General features: G+C 35.8%; 1 protein-coding gene across 1 annotated transcript in view; it reads left to right on the top strand.

Annotated features, from left to right (window-relative positions):
* The window catches only part of PCOAH_00002920 (KIR protein), a gene marked incomplete at both ends in the record, with an annotated part of 32,926 nt that overhangs the window by 12,439 nt on the left and 5,379 nt on the right, over positions 1-15,108 (top strand). The window contains 10 exons of the mRNA XM_020057107.1: positions 68-159; positions 990-1,062; positions 3,315-3,363; positions 5,996-6,694; positions 6,862-7,668; positions 8,902-8,957; positions 9,524-9,584; positions 12,318-12,971; positions 13,175-13,978; positions 14,186-14,459. Coding sequence (XP_019912693.1) covers positions 68-159; positions 990-1,062; positions 3,315-3,363; positions 5,996-6,694; positions 6,862-7,668; positions 8,902-8,957; positions 9,524-9,584; positions 12,318-12,971; positions 13,175-13,978; positions 14,186-14,459 — 3,569 coding nt within the window. The remainder of the gene's footprint in view (positions 1-67; positions 160-989; positions 1,063-3,314; positions 3,364-5,995; positions 6,695-6,861; positions 7,669-8,901; positions 8,958-9,523; positions 9,585-12,317; positions 12,972-13,174; positions 13,979-14,185; positions 14,460-15,108) is intronic.

Raw genomic sequence — 15,108 nt, 5'->3', positions numbered from 1 at the left:
GAAAGGGAAGCCTCCGCGAAAATGTTTCGGGGGGGAGAAACACAGGGAGGAGTTTCACCACACACAGATTTGAAGACAGGAGAGACACATCATCTGATGGGATGACCATCACAGAAAGCGGAAATCGCCATAATAGGAGGCACACAACTGAGACAATTTGTAAAAAAAGAAAAAAAAAAAAAAAAAAAAGATTTAGAGTATGAAAGCCTTCTTGTTTCCCCTGCCTTCCTTGTAATGTGATCCAACTGGATATTTTTTTATTTTGCTTGGTTCCGCGTGGCTTGTTCGGCTTGGCTAGTTCTGCTCGGCAGAGTGCAAACTGGACGAAAAGCACCTCCAATCATAGCAAGCGATGGTTTAACTTCGTTCACTATCTCGAATGGTGCAGAGAAGGCGGCAAATAAAGAGAAAAAAAAAAAAAAAAAAAACCTTACCAAAGGAAAACTCTCAAACGAAAGGGTGTTATACACCTTTATGTTCCCCGGTATGTGTAATTTAAGGAGGGGGTGGGGTAACCCTCTGAGGAGGAAATTCCTTTATTTTCCGCGGGGGAGGGAGAGACGAATTAGCACAGCTCCCTCCCCGCAGGTTGGTTAACGTTCCGTCAGAAGAAAAGGGGCGTGGTCCCTAAAAGCACCTCCGCACAGTTGCAGTTGCGCTCTTGAATGCGGAGCAGGGCAGGAACAAATAATCCGTCGTTTTGCTATTTTTCCAATCCGAAAATTAGTCAATGCGCGAACTGGCACTGCGCTCGTATGGATTATGCACATGTAGAAAAGATTCGGCTTCCTTTTTTTTTTTTTTTCTTTTTGGATAATCCCCCTGAATAGTTGCTCAATCTCGCGAAGCGCAACATTCTCTCGTGTCCCAGCTGCATATAGGTCATTGGCAACGGCGTGAGAAGGAGGGCGACCAACCCTATTTTGGTAACGTGCGCTTGGCAAGATAACCACCCAAGTGGCGTCATTTCACGGAGCTTCTAAGCGCAGCTCACCTAAGGCATATAAATAGCATTCCGTCAACAGGAGTGGAAAATTTCAAAGCATCCGAACCAGGGGTCCGGTAAGAAAAAACAGCGCGTAAAAGTATAAGCACTTTGTGTACACACGGGCAGTTAAGAAGTATCATTAAGTGCTTTTCTTTTAACCGCACCCCATTCCCATTCTCTCACATCCACCCGCACGCAACCATTATTGCACTGTCGAATTGGAAAAAAAAGGAGATATGCACGCGCGTTACCTTACCTTTATATTTTTGCCATTCCCTGTGAACATGCCAAATAAGCTAAACACTTCTATGGAAATACTTTCCAAAGTGGAATAAGCGAACCTTGCATTTCCTAGGGAGAAAATTTCAAAGTGCACATTTTTTCTTTTTCTTTTTCTTTTTCTTTTTTTTTGTATAAATTTTTCCCTTTCATATTGGACAAAAGGGGAAGGAGAAAAAAAAAGAAAAAAAAGGTGTCCTCCGTGGAAAGGAGGAGTTTAAGCTGCACTGTAATTTGTTCTGCGTCCTCCTTAAGACAGTTTTCTCTTTTTTCTTTTTTTCTTTGACAAATTTTACAGACAAGGCAGCAATATGTATTAACGTGCAGGTGAATATGCCCCCCTCTTTGCAGCTTTAAGTCGTAATTAATGGCTAGCTACCTGTCCGTTCATATATTTTTTTATTTTTTTACGAACTCTTATGTGCTATATACCGTTCTACTGTTTAATGATAAGACAGGAAAAAAAAAAAAGAAAAAAAGAAAAAAAAACTGATACGAACTGCACAACATTCGCACTTGCATAGGAAAGAAAAAGAGAGAGAAAAAAAAAGTACTGATCTCTTCAAGAAAATGTTTGTATATAAAAAAAAGGAAAGAAAAGAAATTTTTATGTTAAAGTAAAAAAAAAATTACAAAAATAAAATCTTGTAAAAAAAATGAATGGACATTTAGAATCTTAAGTGAAGAAATTGCAAACAGGTACGAATGAGTTGGGAAAATTTTCTCTGACTTCTTTTTATTGTACATTGACGTGAAGACTATAGTACAAAGGAAAAAGATAAAAAAAGAAAGGGAAGGGAGAAAAAAAAGGAAAAAAGAAAAATGTTATTTTGTTCTTTACACACTGTATGAACTATATTGTCACTTATGTTCCTCTGGAAGGTGGGGAAGGACATTATATTCCTTCAATGTTACATCACATACAATGTGTTACATTACATGTTTTGATAACCTACCATCCCGTGACCCCGTGTATTATTATTTGTTCTTTCCCTTTCTCTGGTAGGCGGTCTTGTGTATGCAGTAGAACGTACCGTAGAATCGTCTATTGTGGAACTTGTTTCCGAACTTCCTGTGAAGTCCACTGTTGAAGTGCCTTCCGTTAATGTATCGATGTCATGCCCGGCCGATCTTCTTCCTCTTCTTCTTCCATTTGAATGGTTAGCCAACCAGGAAGACCATGGTTTATACTGAAGGGAAGGAAGGTTTATGGGGAAAGGGTTTAAAAAGGTTTAGGGGGTCTAAGTAAGGAAGGGGTGTGTTAGGGGTGTGAGAAGGAACGGGGGTCTAAGGAAGGTTGTTAGGGATGGTAGGTGCAAGGAAAGTTTGTTAGGGGTGGTAGGGTGCAAGGAAAGTTTGTTAGGGGGGGTAGGTGGGTTGTTAGGGTGGTTGGTGATAGGTAGAAGGAAGCTTGTTAGGGTGGTTGTAGGTGGATGGGAAGGTTATGTTAGGGGTGGTTGGTGGAAGGAACATTGTTAGGGGTGGATGGAAGGAAGGTAGGGGTCTAAGGGAGAAAGGTGGTTTAAGGAAGGAAGGGAATGAAGGAGGAGATGGATGGTCTAAGGAGGAGGGAAGGAAAGGAAGCGTCTAGGGAGGAGGAAAGGAAAGGAGGGTCTAAGGAAGGGAGGATGATCTGAGGAAAGAAGGAAGGGGGGGTTTAGAAGGAGTACTATGGTTTAATTATCATATTTATTATTTATAGAACAAAATATTTGGTAAATAACACTCTATCTATAGTTTCATTAAAAAATATACCTTATATAATAGATATGGAACTGCTGTAGCTGCTAATGTGCCAAAGATGGAAGAGATGGAAGAAGTGGTGGTAGCGGAACGAACGGCTTCGTCTAATTTGGAAGCTGCTGCTACTGCTTCCTCTTCTAATCTTCCTTGTGCAGTTTGTAATGCAGATTCCAAATCTCTTAGTTTTTGTTCAATGTCTTTCTGACGTGGATTCCAAAAATTTTTACAGTAATCATCCGAACTTTCATTCGTCGAACAATGTGTTCGCATTGCATTTTTTGCTTCTTCAACACTATCTACGTAGCGTTTACATATCTCAGTACCTTCAGACCCACTATATTTTAGCAGTGTTTGTATGGCACCATAGTCATACCAGAAATCGAATAAGATTTTTCTATTATTGAAAATAGTTTCTTCAACCTGATAACAGGGAAGTCCACATACCAAACTATTATATCCTTCCTGCGTACAATAATTATTCATAGTTGAGCAAATGGAATACACGTAATTTGCTGTAAGGGGATTTTCAGCAATACTCCCAAATAATTTTTCCCCTATCCAATAGTACAAGAAATGATAGGGTTCACTTTTTGATGGTGTCCTATTTTCTCCGTATACTTTGTATATATAAGCCAATGCTTCCTCAATTTGGTTCTCACGCTGTCCAATTTTCTTACTTTTCAATGAATACTGAGTTATTTCTTTTGCGCAAGCACCTGTACAGCTTTCTGTGCTTCCTTCGAATTTATTATAATAAGTGGCCTTTGAAGGTAAATGATCAAAATCAGATGCCTACAGATATAATTAATATAATATATATATATGTGCACGCCTTATATTTATTATATTACGTATGAAGTTTGGAGTACTATATACATTTGCATGTACCCACATCGAACGACAATTAAATCGTATTACTGTTGTCATTGTTATTGTTTGTATGTATATTTTTCCCTTTATATGTATGTCCTCTATATATGTAATTTGAATTTATTCTAATGGTTGTTTATATATTAAGTAGCGTAAGGGTGTAAGCATTGTATGCTTTATTTCTGCTGTTATTGTTGTGTGATTATTGATGAATATGAAATATGAATATGGAGAATTTTTATTTTCTGAAGAGTATATATATTTTGTGTAATTTTCGGACGGCAGGGGTAACAAACAAAAATATTCGTGTGTGACATAAAGAACAAAATTATATACGAAATTATTTATGAACGGAAGGAAGAGAAGAGAACACATATATACATATAAACATATAACATACATAATATATATATGTGTGTGTACCCTTTTATAATAATACACTCATGTTGTACACTTCCCCCCGTTCTCTTCCATGATCATTTAGGAGTAATAATAATTTTATTGTTATTTTTTATTTTTTTTCTTCATGCCTCCTTTTTTGGGTGATAAGTGCATTATGAGGGAGTTACTCATACAGCAGGTGTATGATGCTAACTGAGGAGGTCCACTCCTGTTCTTTTAGTGCATAATTACATTCGTTCTGTACATATGTGTACTACTTTATTTTTTTTCTTTCCTTTCTTTTCTTCCCCTCCCGTTGAGTACATTACAAAGGAACTCATTTGCATATATATATGTGTGTGTGGATTATGTGTACCTGCTCCCTATGCTATTGGAACTACCCTATCCTCTTGCTTTTCAACCTCCCTTAATGTACATATAGTTCCACAACGTTGTTGTGTATGTATGAATGAACTATTTGTAATATACCCATCAGGGACATGGGAAGGGAATAGGACGTGTGAAATGAATTCTGTAATGTGCACATAATTTAAGAAAAGGAAAGTAGAGAAGAGGAACTCGCGCAGTATAATATATATATTTTTTTCTGTTTAAACTGTTTATAGTGTAATTATCGAAAAAAAAAGAGAAAAAAGGACCGCAGAAGGTGGGTGCAAATTTATTATTATAACAAATCGATCATACAGGGAAGGAAGAGGAGAAGGGGCTGCTCCACAGCGGCTAAATTGTACATGAGATGTGTGTGTACCAACAGAAACAGAATTTTCACTCTCACTTTTGAACACAAAAAAATATGTGAACAAGAATATGAGTACATATATATATGTATTTTTCTTTCTGCATTTATGTACTTTCCTTTTTTCTCTATTTGCTATTGTGAATGCACACATAGCCCTTTTCCCTGAGCATATAAATGAATAGGTGCACATTCCGAAAAGGAAGAAAGGGTATAGGGAAGAGTGTGCTCCTTTTTTTTTTGGATTGAAATATGCAATATGCATATTAACAATTTTCAATTAACTCTCCCCTTTAAACATAACAATAAAACATAAAAGGTATGTAGTACATGTTAAAAATTTTTCGTCAAATAGAAAAAAGGTGTGCTTATATATAAATAATAAGAGAGAAGTGTACATAATAATAATATAATATTCCAAATGAACAGGCATACACACAATACACAAAGATATATAATACATAGATACACAGATTGAACATAAGGAGGAGTTTGACTCCTTCGATCCATTATTTTCTTATTATTTGCTTGTTCGTTCATTCGTACGCCCGTTCATATTCTTACCTTAAATTATATATATGTGCACATATGTAATGACTTTGATACATGTGTATGGTATATTACTGTTATTAAGAAATTAAAGGATGTTCACCATTGGAAAAATAAAAATCCAGTATTCATTAATATTCTTAAGGGAGGAGAAATTCTCATATACTTTCCTTCTAAATATATAAACAACAATCTTCAATATAAATTCACATTATATATACACACAGAAGAATATACACACATACAACGAACAACAACAATGCCAGAACCATCAAAGGTTGGTTTGTTTCCTTCTATTATTCAATGTGTGCATATATATAAATACGATAAATAGAATATTGTACATACACTGCAGTTAAAGAAGGAATGTAGGAACACATGGGTGTACATATTCCTCCAATTCCACATTTTTCAAATTATATTTGTAGCCCCCCCATTTGTTAAATTTACCTTCAAAGACCGATTTTTATAATAAATTCGACGTGCCCGGTAAGGTCGAATGTAAATGTAAAGATATTTGGCCTGATCAATGGGGAAAAGATTTACAGCGTAAGTTAAATAGGAACCTGGAAATTGTTGGTACCGATGAAATGGTCCTGGATGCTTATTGTTGTGCGCACAAATTGAAAAAGGAACAATCGCAGTCCAGTGGTGACCCCTGTCTTTTTTTTTATTACTGGATGGAAGATAAATTCCACAGCCATACGGATAATAGGAAGTTAAGAGATTTCATGAGAGAAATTTACGAAACGCTGAAAGTAGCACCCTATAATCACGAATGTAAAGTTATATACCAATGTAATATTGACAAGAGCCTTTTCGGATATATAAAAGAAGTATATGATTTTTCTTATAACTATAGTACCATAGAAACGAATGCAGAACATTATAGATCCGCACATCTCACGGAATATTCAAGGTACCTGGGAAAAATTAGAACAGCATGCCTTGTTGCACGAGCACAATGTAAAGAAAATGAAAATGATCCATACTGTACTTGGTTTAATGAGAAAGAAGGAAAGGAAGAATATTACTGTAATCGGAAAAAGCTATTGGAACTAGAAAACGGAAAACCAAATCCGAACCCAAATCAAGCTGGTAGTAGTGGCAGTTTTAGTGATGAAGATGTAAGTGTTGAATGTGTGGGGAAAAGAAGAGCACTGAGCAGGTTGCTCCTTTTTTTCTTTCTGCTGTGTTCCGACATGGAATGAATTAATGTTTACATACAATACTTTATTCGTCATAAACGGCAGTATGTAAGAACATACTTATTCTGTCCGAATTATATTTATAGGAGGTGTGCAAGTTGGAGAATTTACCCTCAAAATTAGGATACAGCAGATTTGACGGAGGGGTGGCAAGTTCTATGGAAAGTGAAATTTGGAATAAGGAAGGGGAAATAGAGAATAAGTTGAAGCCTGTATTAACGAAATATGGTAATATGCAGCAGCATATTGATAACATTGCAAAAGCTTGGTGTTACCTAGTTAATATAGCAGTGGAAGGAGCAGCGGGGAAGAAGGAAGTGAAGGGTCCTGTATATTATTTATTCTATTATTGGTTAGGGGATAAAGTATGGAGCAGTGATAGGAACGGCACTCCGTTCCCAGATGTTATGACTGAAATTTACTTTCCACTTCAGACGGTGTTTCATGGTATTGATCGTGGACCTATATGCACGGAGGACATTGACCAAATCAAGTTCAATCAAATGAAAAAAGTATTCGATTATTACTATGACCATGGAACTATAAAGGACTGCATACATAAATCTCAGATTTCTGGGTTAAATTGTGCACAGGTATATTCTGATTACCTGCAAGAAGCTGCTGACGTGTATGGAAAAATGAAGCAATATTGTGAACAGCCGGGAAGTTCTAGGAAGATATGTTGTAAACATTTTAATGAAATTTCCAATCAGATTGATGGAAGCAATATCCCTGAACCATCAGAATTAAAATATAAGTTAGAATTATTACAACAAACTATAGTGTCTGAAGCAGAAACAATATCCCCTACCAGCACCCCTACCGGCCCAATTGTCTCTTCTACACTAGGTACATTAATAGGACTACCAATCATTGTATACCTTCTATATAAAGTAAGTGTCTCAATGCATTTAAAATATATAAATAATGCAAAGTGTACTAATATTTATTTCTTTCTTTGAATCAATGTATATAAGACGTTGTTTCACATATATATAATACATATTTTCCACCCCCCTCCTTCCATACACCCTTCTTCCTTTCCTTCTTTCCACTCCTTATTTTAGTATAATATTCTACCTTCTTGGATACATGGCATCTTTGGAAGTAACAGCAGTAGAAACGGAAGAAAAAGAAGATCAGCCCGGCGTAACTCTCGCACAAGAATGGAAAATTTCACCGATTACTCCTCAGAGAATAATTCAACAATAGGTCCAACGGAATATTCAACAGAAGGTTCCACAACAGCAGAATCAATAGATAACTCTACTTTATATGATGAACGACAACCACCACCCCAAAAAAAAAGAACAAATAATAATAGGAGGAAAGGCACAAGGGACGGTCATCCTCGGAATATAGGTTATCAAAACATGTAGGACATCACATGTAACACTCGAAAAGTGTGTCACTGTTCCCCCCCTCTTTAGGGGGAGGGAGGAATATAAATAATCATAGGGGTCATAAAGTATAAAGGTAGAATGGCATTCCACCTGTTTTTTTTTTTTTTTTTTTTTTTTATGTTGACAGTTATAATATATAATAATGTTGATCATTTTATTGTGTATTATTTTTTTTATTTTATTTTTTTTTCTCCTATCTTGCGCGCTTTTAACCCCATGCTATCCAGTTGATCAACCTCTTTTTCTTGGCAAGTTCAGCGTTTCCCGTCCGCAGAAATGGCGTGACAGAAAACTTACCAATTTTGCCGAGGCAAGGAAACCGCAATATACCAAGGCTTAGAAATCGCCTTACCGAGGTCTAAAAACCGCCTTTGCCGAGTTTTTACAATATTTTCAATACGCCTCTCGGGGGTTATTTCCTTCATGAAATTATTCAAACATACAAATGTAGGGAAAAAAAGAGTGAAATATTAAAAAAAGAAAGAAATGGGCAGTAGGGAAAATGGGGTGAAAGGATAAAGGGGGAAATGTCATTCCATTCTGTTTCTCTCCCCATACACAAACTGTATGAAGTACACTGTATATATATAAACTTTGTGGTTACTTATGTCCCGTGGGGGACCTTCCCATCCAGTTCTTACATTCGACCGTAACCTATATTTCCCTGATGATCCGTTGCATCATTTGTTCTTGCTCCTGTTCTTCCTCTGGGTTGTCTTGTAGAATGCCCTGTGTATGCAGCAGAACGTACTGCAGAATCATTCTCTCCTGGACCTATTGTAGAAGTTTCTGTGGAATAATCTGTTATGTTGTCTTCTGTGGAAACATGCAAGCTGTTTCCGGCGGATCTCTTTCTTCTTCTTCGTCCATTGGAGCTGTTACCGAACCAAGAGGATAATGGAGTGTACTGAGAAGGAAGAAAGGGTGGGTTAAAAAGTTGAAGGGTTAGAAGGGAAAGGAAGGGGGGTCTAAGCAAGAGGGTGTTAGAAGGAACGGGGGTCTAAGGAATGTTGTTAGGGGTGGTAGGTTGGAAGGAAGGTTGTTAGGTGTGGTTGGTGGTAGGTGGGTTGTTAGGTGGGTGGTAGGTGGAAGGAAGGATCTAAGGAAGGAAAGCAAAGGATGGGTCTAAGGAATTGGAAGGAAGGGGAAAAATACTATTATTTATATTTTGCGACTTTAAATTGTAATTTCACCTTATATAGAAGGAATAGGGCCGCTAGTAATTCTATTGCTGCTATGGTACCGAATGCGGATGAAAGAGAGGAAGCTTTATTTGCTTGAAGAACGGCTTCTTCTAGCTTGGATTTTTCTGCTGCTGCTTCGTGCGCTTTCCTTTTATGTGCAGATTGCAAATTTTCCAGTTTCTCCTTAAGTTGTTCCTTATGCACATTCCAGAATTTAGTACAGTAAGTATGAGTAGAGTTGGTTTCACAGTGTGCTTCCATTTCAGCCTTTGCTGCTTCGACTCTTTCTATGTAACTTTCACATATCTTAATACCCTCAGGCCCACTAAGTTCTAACAAAGTTCGTACAATATTATTATCATACCAAAAGTCGAATAATCTTTTCCTATGGAAGAATTGTTCCCGCTCAGGCCTATCATTGCAAGGTAATCCACATACTCTGTTGTCCACACAATAATTATTTATAGTTCCGCAAGCACCATCCACTTTACTCTGGAACATGAATTTCTTCGACATACAAGCAGATAACTTGTCCCCAATCCAATAATAGAAGAAATGATAAGGTTCATTTTTGGATGGGTCCCCCTTTTTTCCGTATGTTTTGAGTACATGGGCCAGTGCTTTTTTAATTGGTTCTATACAACTCTTATAGTCATCGCCACCCAATACATACTTCTCTATTTCTGTGTCGCAATCACTTACACTTTTACAGTCTTCTGTGCTGTTTTCGAATTCATGATAGAAATCGTGATAGGAAGGTAATGCCTTATCCAACAATGTAACCTATAAATATAATTTAAAGGGAATATACATATATATATGTGTGTATATTCTTACATAATTGTATTATTTCACCCTACACAACATCAAATCAAACATATATGAAATATTATATGTGCCCCTTCTTTTAAAATTGTTCCCTACCGCTGGTGCTGTTTCTGACATGGTTTATTTGTATATTTCCTCTATATATGTAATGGAATTTATTCTAATGGTTGTTTATATATTAAGTAGCGTAAGGGTGTAAGCATTCTATGATTTATTTCTGCTGTTGTTGTGTGATTATTGATGAATATGAGCATCTAACGTTTTATTTTTTCCTTAATAGTATATATATATTGTTTAAATTTTCGGACAGTAGCGGTAAAACATTATATATATATGCATATATACATATATATATCTATGTGTGACATAAAGGAAAAAATTATATACGAAATTATTTATGATAGGCACGAAGAACACACATACATATATGTGTGTTCACATAATAATACTTTATTTAATACACCCCTTCCCCCCACTCCTTTTTTCATTTGTGACCCTTTAGTAATAATAATCCTCATAATTTTTTCTTCCACCCCTTAATAAGTGTATTATGAGGGAACTACTCATACAACAGGTATATGATGCTAACTGAGGAGGTCCACTCGCCCTCTTCTTTGGAGTGCATATTACATTCGTTCTCTATTTATGTATACTAATCCTCTCTGTTCTTTTCCCTTCCTTTGCAATGAGTCCATTACAAATGTGAACTCATTTGCATAATATGTATATGTGTGTGGATTATGTGCACATGATCCCTTGTGCTACTGGAGCTACCCTATCCTCTTACTCCCCCTTAATGTACACAGTTTTCAACGTTTGTTGTGTATGTATGAATAAACTATTTGTAATATACCCATCAGGAACATGGGAAGGGAATAGAAGGTGTGAAATGAATTCTAAAATGTAATATAAATTAAAGAGAAGTGAAAAGGAACTCAGATAGTATTATATGTATATTTTCTGTTTAAATTGTTTATAGTGTAATTATAGAAGGAAAGGGGGTGAATATTGTTATAATAGTTCGATCATAAGGAAAGAAGGAGGAGAGAAGGCCTACTTCATAAGAAATTACTGCAGGAGTGCACACCAAAATTTCACTTTTGAACAGAAACAGAATTTTCACTCTCTCTTTTTTGAACATAAAAAAATATGAGAGTATATATATGTTTTACATTATGTACTCTTTTTTTCCCTATATTTGTATTATATTTGGTATTATATTTGTACTATGTGTGTATTGTGAGTATACACATACCTCTTTTCACTGAATGTGGATAAATGAGTATGTACACATTACGGGAAGTAGGGGATGAAGGCACACATGTGCTCCTTTTTGTGTTTGAATTATGCAGTATTTTCTCACAATTTTTAATGAACCTTTTCTAAATAACAATAAAACATAAATTAGTAATATATGCTCAAATATTCGTCAAGAAGAGTAATATGCTTATATACATAATAGTAGGAAGAATATATAAATAATAATAATGTCATATTCCCGAACGAACATATACACAATGTACACAGAATGTGCACAAATATAGTACACACAATAAATATAATAATACAGATAGATACACAGTTTGGAATTCCTTCCCCTCTCTTTCCTTCTCTTTTCTTTCCTTCTTTTATTATTGTTCCTCTATTTTTCATGTTCATTCGTCCACGCCCTTACATTAATTATATGTACATGTGATGATTCGACACATACATATAATGTGTTATCATGCGTGGAAAAATTGAATAATGTTTATTGTTGAATAGAACAAAAATTTAATATTCACTCATAATCATTATAGAACAAGGGGAAAGTTCACGTGTATTTATTCAGTATGAATATATATATGAACAATCTTAAAAAGAAGTTTATCATATATATAAGGAAATATACACAAGAACAATGGCACTGGTAAGGGGAATATTGAGATGGGCTTGATCTTCACTCTCTTCCTTCCCTTTTTGCAATACAAACAAAAGTACATAAAAAGGAGAACATATAATGTGTGTACACATAATACTTCCTATATGCATGATGTAATATAGTGTAAAATAAAATAAGCAATTTGAAAGGAATACATAGAAGTACATATACTTCTGTGTTCCACTTTCTGTGCACTATATTTGTAGTTCAACTTCCCAGGAAAGGTACCTTCAAATACAGATTTCTATAATAAATTCTGGACGGCTTCTAAGGACCATTGTGGTTGTAAAGATATTTGGCCTGAGAAATGGGGAAGTGATTTAAAGGGTAAGTTAAGGGAGGGCGACTGGCTCAAAAGTTCCAAGGAAATGATCATGAATGCTTACTGCTGCGCACACAAACTGAAAGGAAAAGAACAATTCGATGATGCACCCTGTCATTTCTTTTATTATTGGGTGGGAGAAAATTTCCTGAAGAGTACAGGTAATAGAGACTTGGGGGATTTCATGAAAGAAATATACGAAACTCTCAAAAAAGCTCCCTATAATCATAAATGTAAAATTGAATACGATGCTGATGTTAACTGGGATCTCTTTAAACAGATGAAGGAAGTATATGATTTCTTCTATGACTACTCTACCATACGAAGCAATGCACACCAATATGACACCAAAGATGGTTCGGAATATTCAAAGTACCTGCGAAGAATTAGTGGAGCATGTATTGTTGCAAAGGCGCAGTGTCCATATAAAGGGGATCATCCCTATTGTGCATGGTATAATGAGAAGAAAGAAGATTACTGTGGTAAGGAACTATCAGAACTAAGGACCAAACCCAAACCAAACCCAGACTCAAACCAGGTCTGCATCACTAAAATTGCCACTACTACGGGCCGTTCTTGCTGACGGCGTCAGTCGTGGTGAATAGGAAGAAAATATTAGAGTTTCTTTTATGTTCCGCGCATGAACTCACATGGGACAAATTCATGTGTACATATAACATTTTTATCCGTCATACCATGAAAATGTAGAAACATACTTATTTTTATTAATTATATCCACAGGAGTGCAATTGGGAAGAACTACCTTCAGAAGAAAGATATAAAAAATTCGACGAGCCAGAGAAGTACACTGTAGAGGATACACCTCAGTGTAAGAAGGAGACAGCGGAGAATTATTTAAGTAATGCATTAAGCAATTATGGAAGTATTAAGGATCATATTAGTAACATTGCAAAAGCTTGGTGTTACGTAGCTGGGGGGGCAGAAGAAAAAAAAGGAGGAAAAGAAAGGGAACTGAAGAATGATTTATATTACCTTTTTTATTATTGGGTAGGAGATAAAGTATGGAACACTGAGAGCACAAAAACTTCCTTCCCAAAAGTTATGGATGCTATTTACCAGAAATTATGGGCGGTGCTCAGTGGAATTAGTTGTGGGCTTATAGAGAAGGATATTGACGAAAGCACTTTCGGAAATATGAGAAAAGTATTCGATTATTCCCTTAACTATACAACTATAAGAGGATGCGTACAAACATCTCCGCCTCCTGGGTCTAAGTATATTGAGGAGTGTGCCAAGTATGTGGAGGAAGTGGCTGAAGCATACAGTGCTATGGAACAATACTGTGCACAACATGTACAGCCCAGGAAGACATGTTGTAGACATTTTGAAGAAATGTTCAAAGAGAATGGTGACAGCACTATTCGGAAGCCGTCAGAATTGAAATCGGAACTGGATTCTTTACAGAAAACTACACTGACTCAAGCAGAAATAATATCCTCCACCACCACCTCCAACACTCCTGCTGTTGCTTCTTCCACAATTGCATTAATAGGGATTCCAGCACTGGCATTCTACCTATATAAAGTAATTAGCATTATACACACACATTTTAAAAATATGAATAATAATAGCATTTTATTAATATTTTTCCTCCCCATCTCTTTTTTTTTTTTTTTTTTTTAAAACAATGAATATGGGACATTGTTTTATATGTATGGTGCATATTCCTACGCTTCCTTCCCCTTTTCTTTCTATCCTAACAATCTTCCCTTCCCGTACCCCTTTTCTTAGCATAATCGTTTACCTTCTTGGATACATGGCTTCCTGGGAAATAACAACAGTAGAAACGGAAGAAAAAGAAGAACAGCAATGGGGAGGAACTCCGGCACAAGAATGGAAAATTTCACTGAATACTCCACGGAGGGAAGTTCCACAATAGGTCCAACGGGATATTCAACTACCAACTCCACATCAAATCTGTCAACAGACAGCTCAACCATATATGATAGGTTACACAGAAGGGGAGGAACAAATAATAATGCACGGGGTCATGCAAGAAATGTAGGTTATCAGAATATGTAAAATTGGAAGGGCGTGTTTCCTCTGGGGGGAGGGAGGAATATAAATAATCATAGGGTTCATACAGTGTAAAAGGGGAAAAATTGCATTTCTTTCTTTCCATCCTTCTTTTTTTCTTCTTTTTCTTCTTTTTTTCCCTATAAATTTTTTTTTTTTTTTCTTCTCTTCTAATATTATGAATTAATTCAATTAAGACTGCTGTTTTTTTTCTTATTTTTTTTTTTATTTTCTATTTTTTTTTCATTAAACAAAATAATATATGGGAATTTTTCCGTTTCGTTCTTATTATTTAATTATAGAAAAACATAAAAAAGGTGTAGGCCGATTGGGGAAAACATAGCCAACATAAAATTAGTGTTTTTTTTTGGTATTTGCTCGCTTAAATTTTCTTTTAAGGAGCAGTGTTCACTCCTTTTTTTAATTGTGCTCACTGCGCTCTACTCATATAATTTTTACTTGACGAAACGTAAATAAGGTAATTAAATATACGTATATTTCATTAGGTATGTACATAAGGATGCTCTTCCTTTTTTTTAAGATTATGGAAGCATTAGTTTGCTATTAGTTCACATATCGAAATATATAGGAAATAATTGTAGAGGTGCGCAGAACGTACATTATCTTGTATACCTTTA

This window comes from Plasmodium coatneyi, chromosome 2, assembly GCF_001680005.1.
Source record: "Plasmodium coatneyi strain Hackeri chromosome 2, complete sequence".
Lineage (NCBI taxonomy): Eukaryota > Apicomplexa > Aconoidasida > Haemosporida > Plasmodiidae > Plasmodium > Plasmodium coatneyi.
The sequence above is the reverse complement of the archived record's forward strand: the minus strand, read 5'-3'. Positions and strand labels throughout refer to the sequence as shown.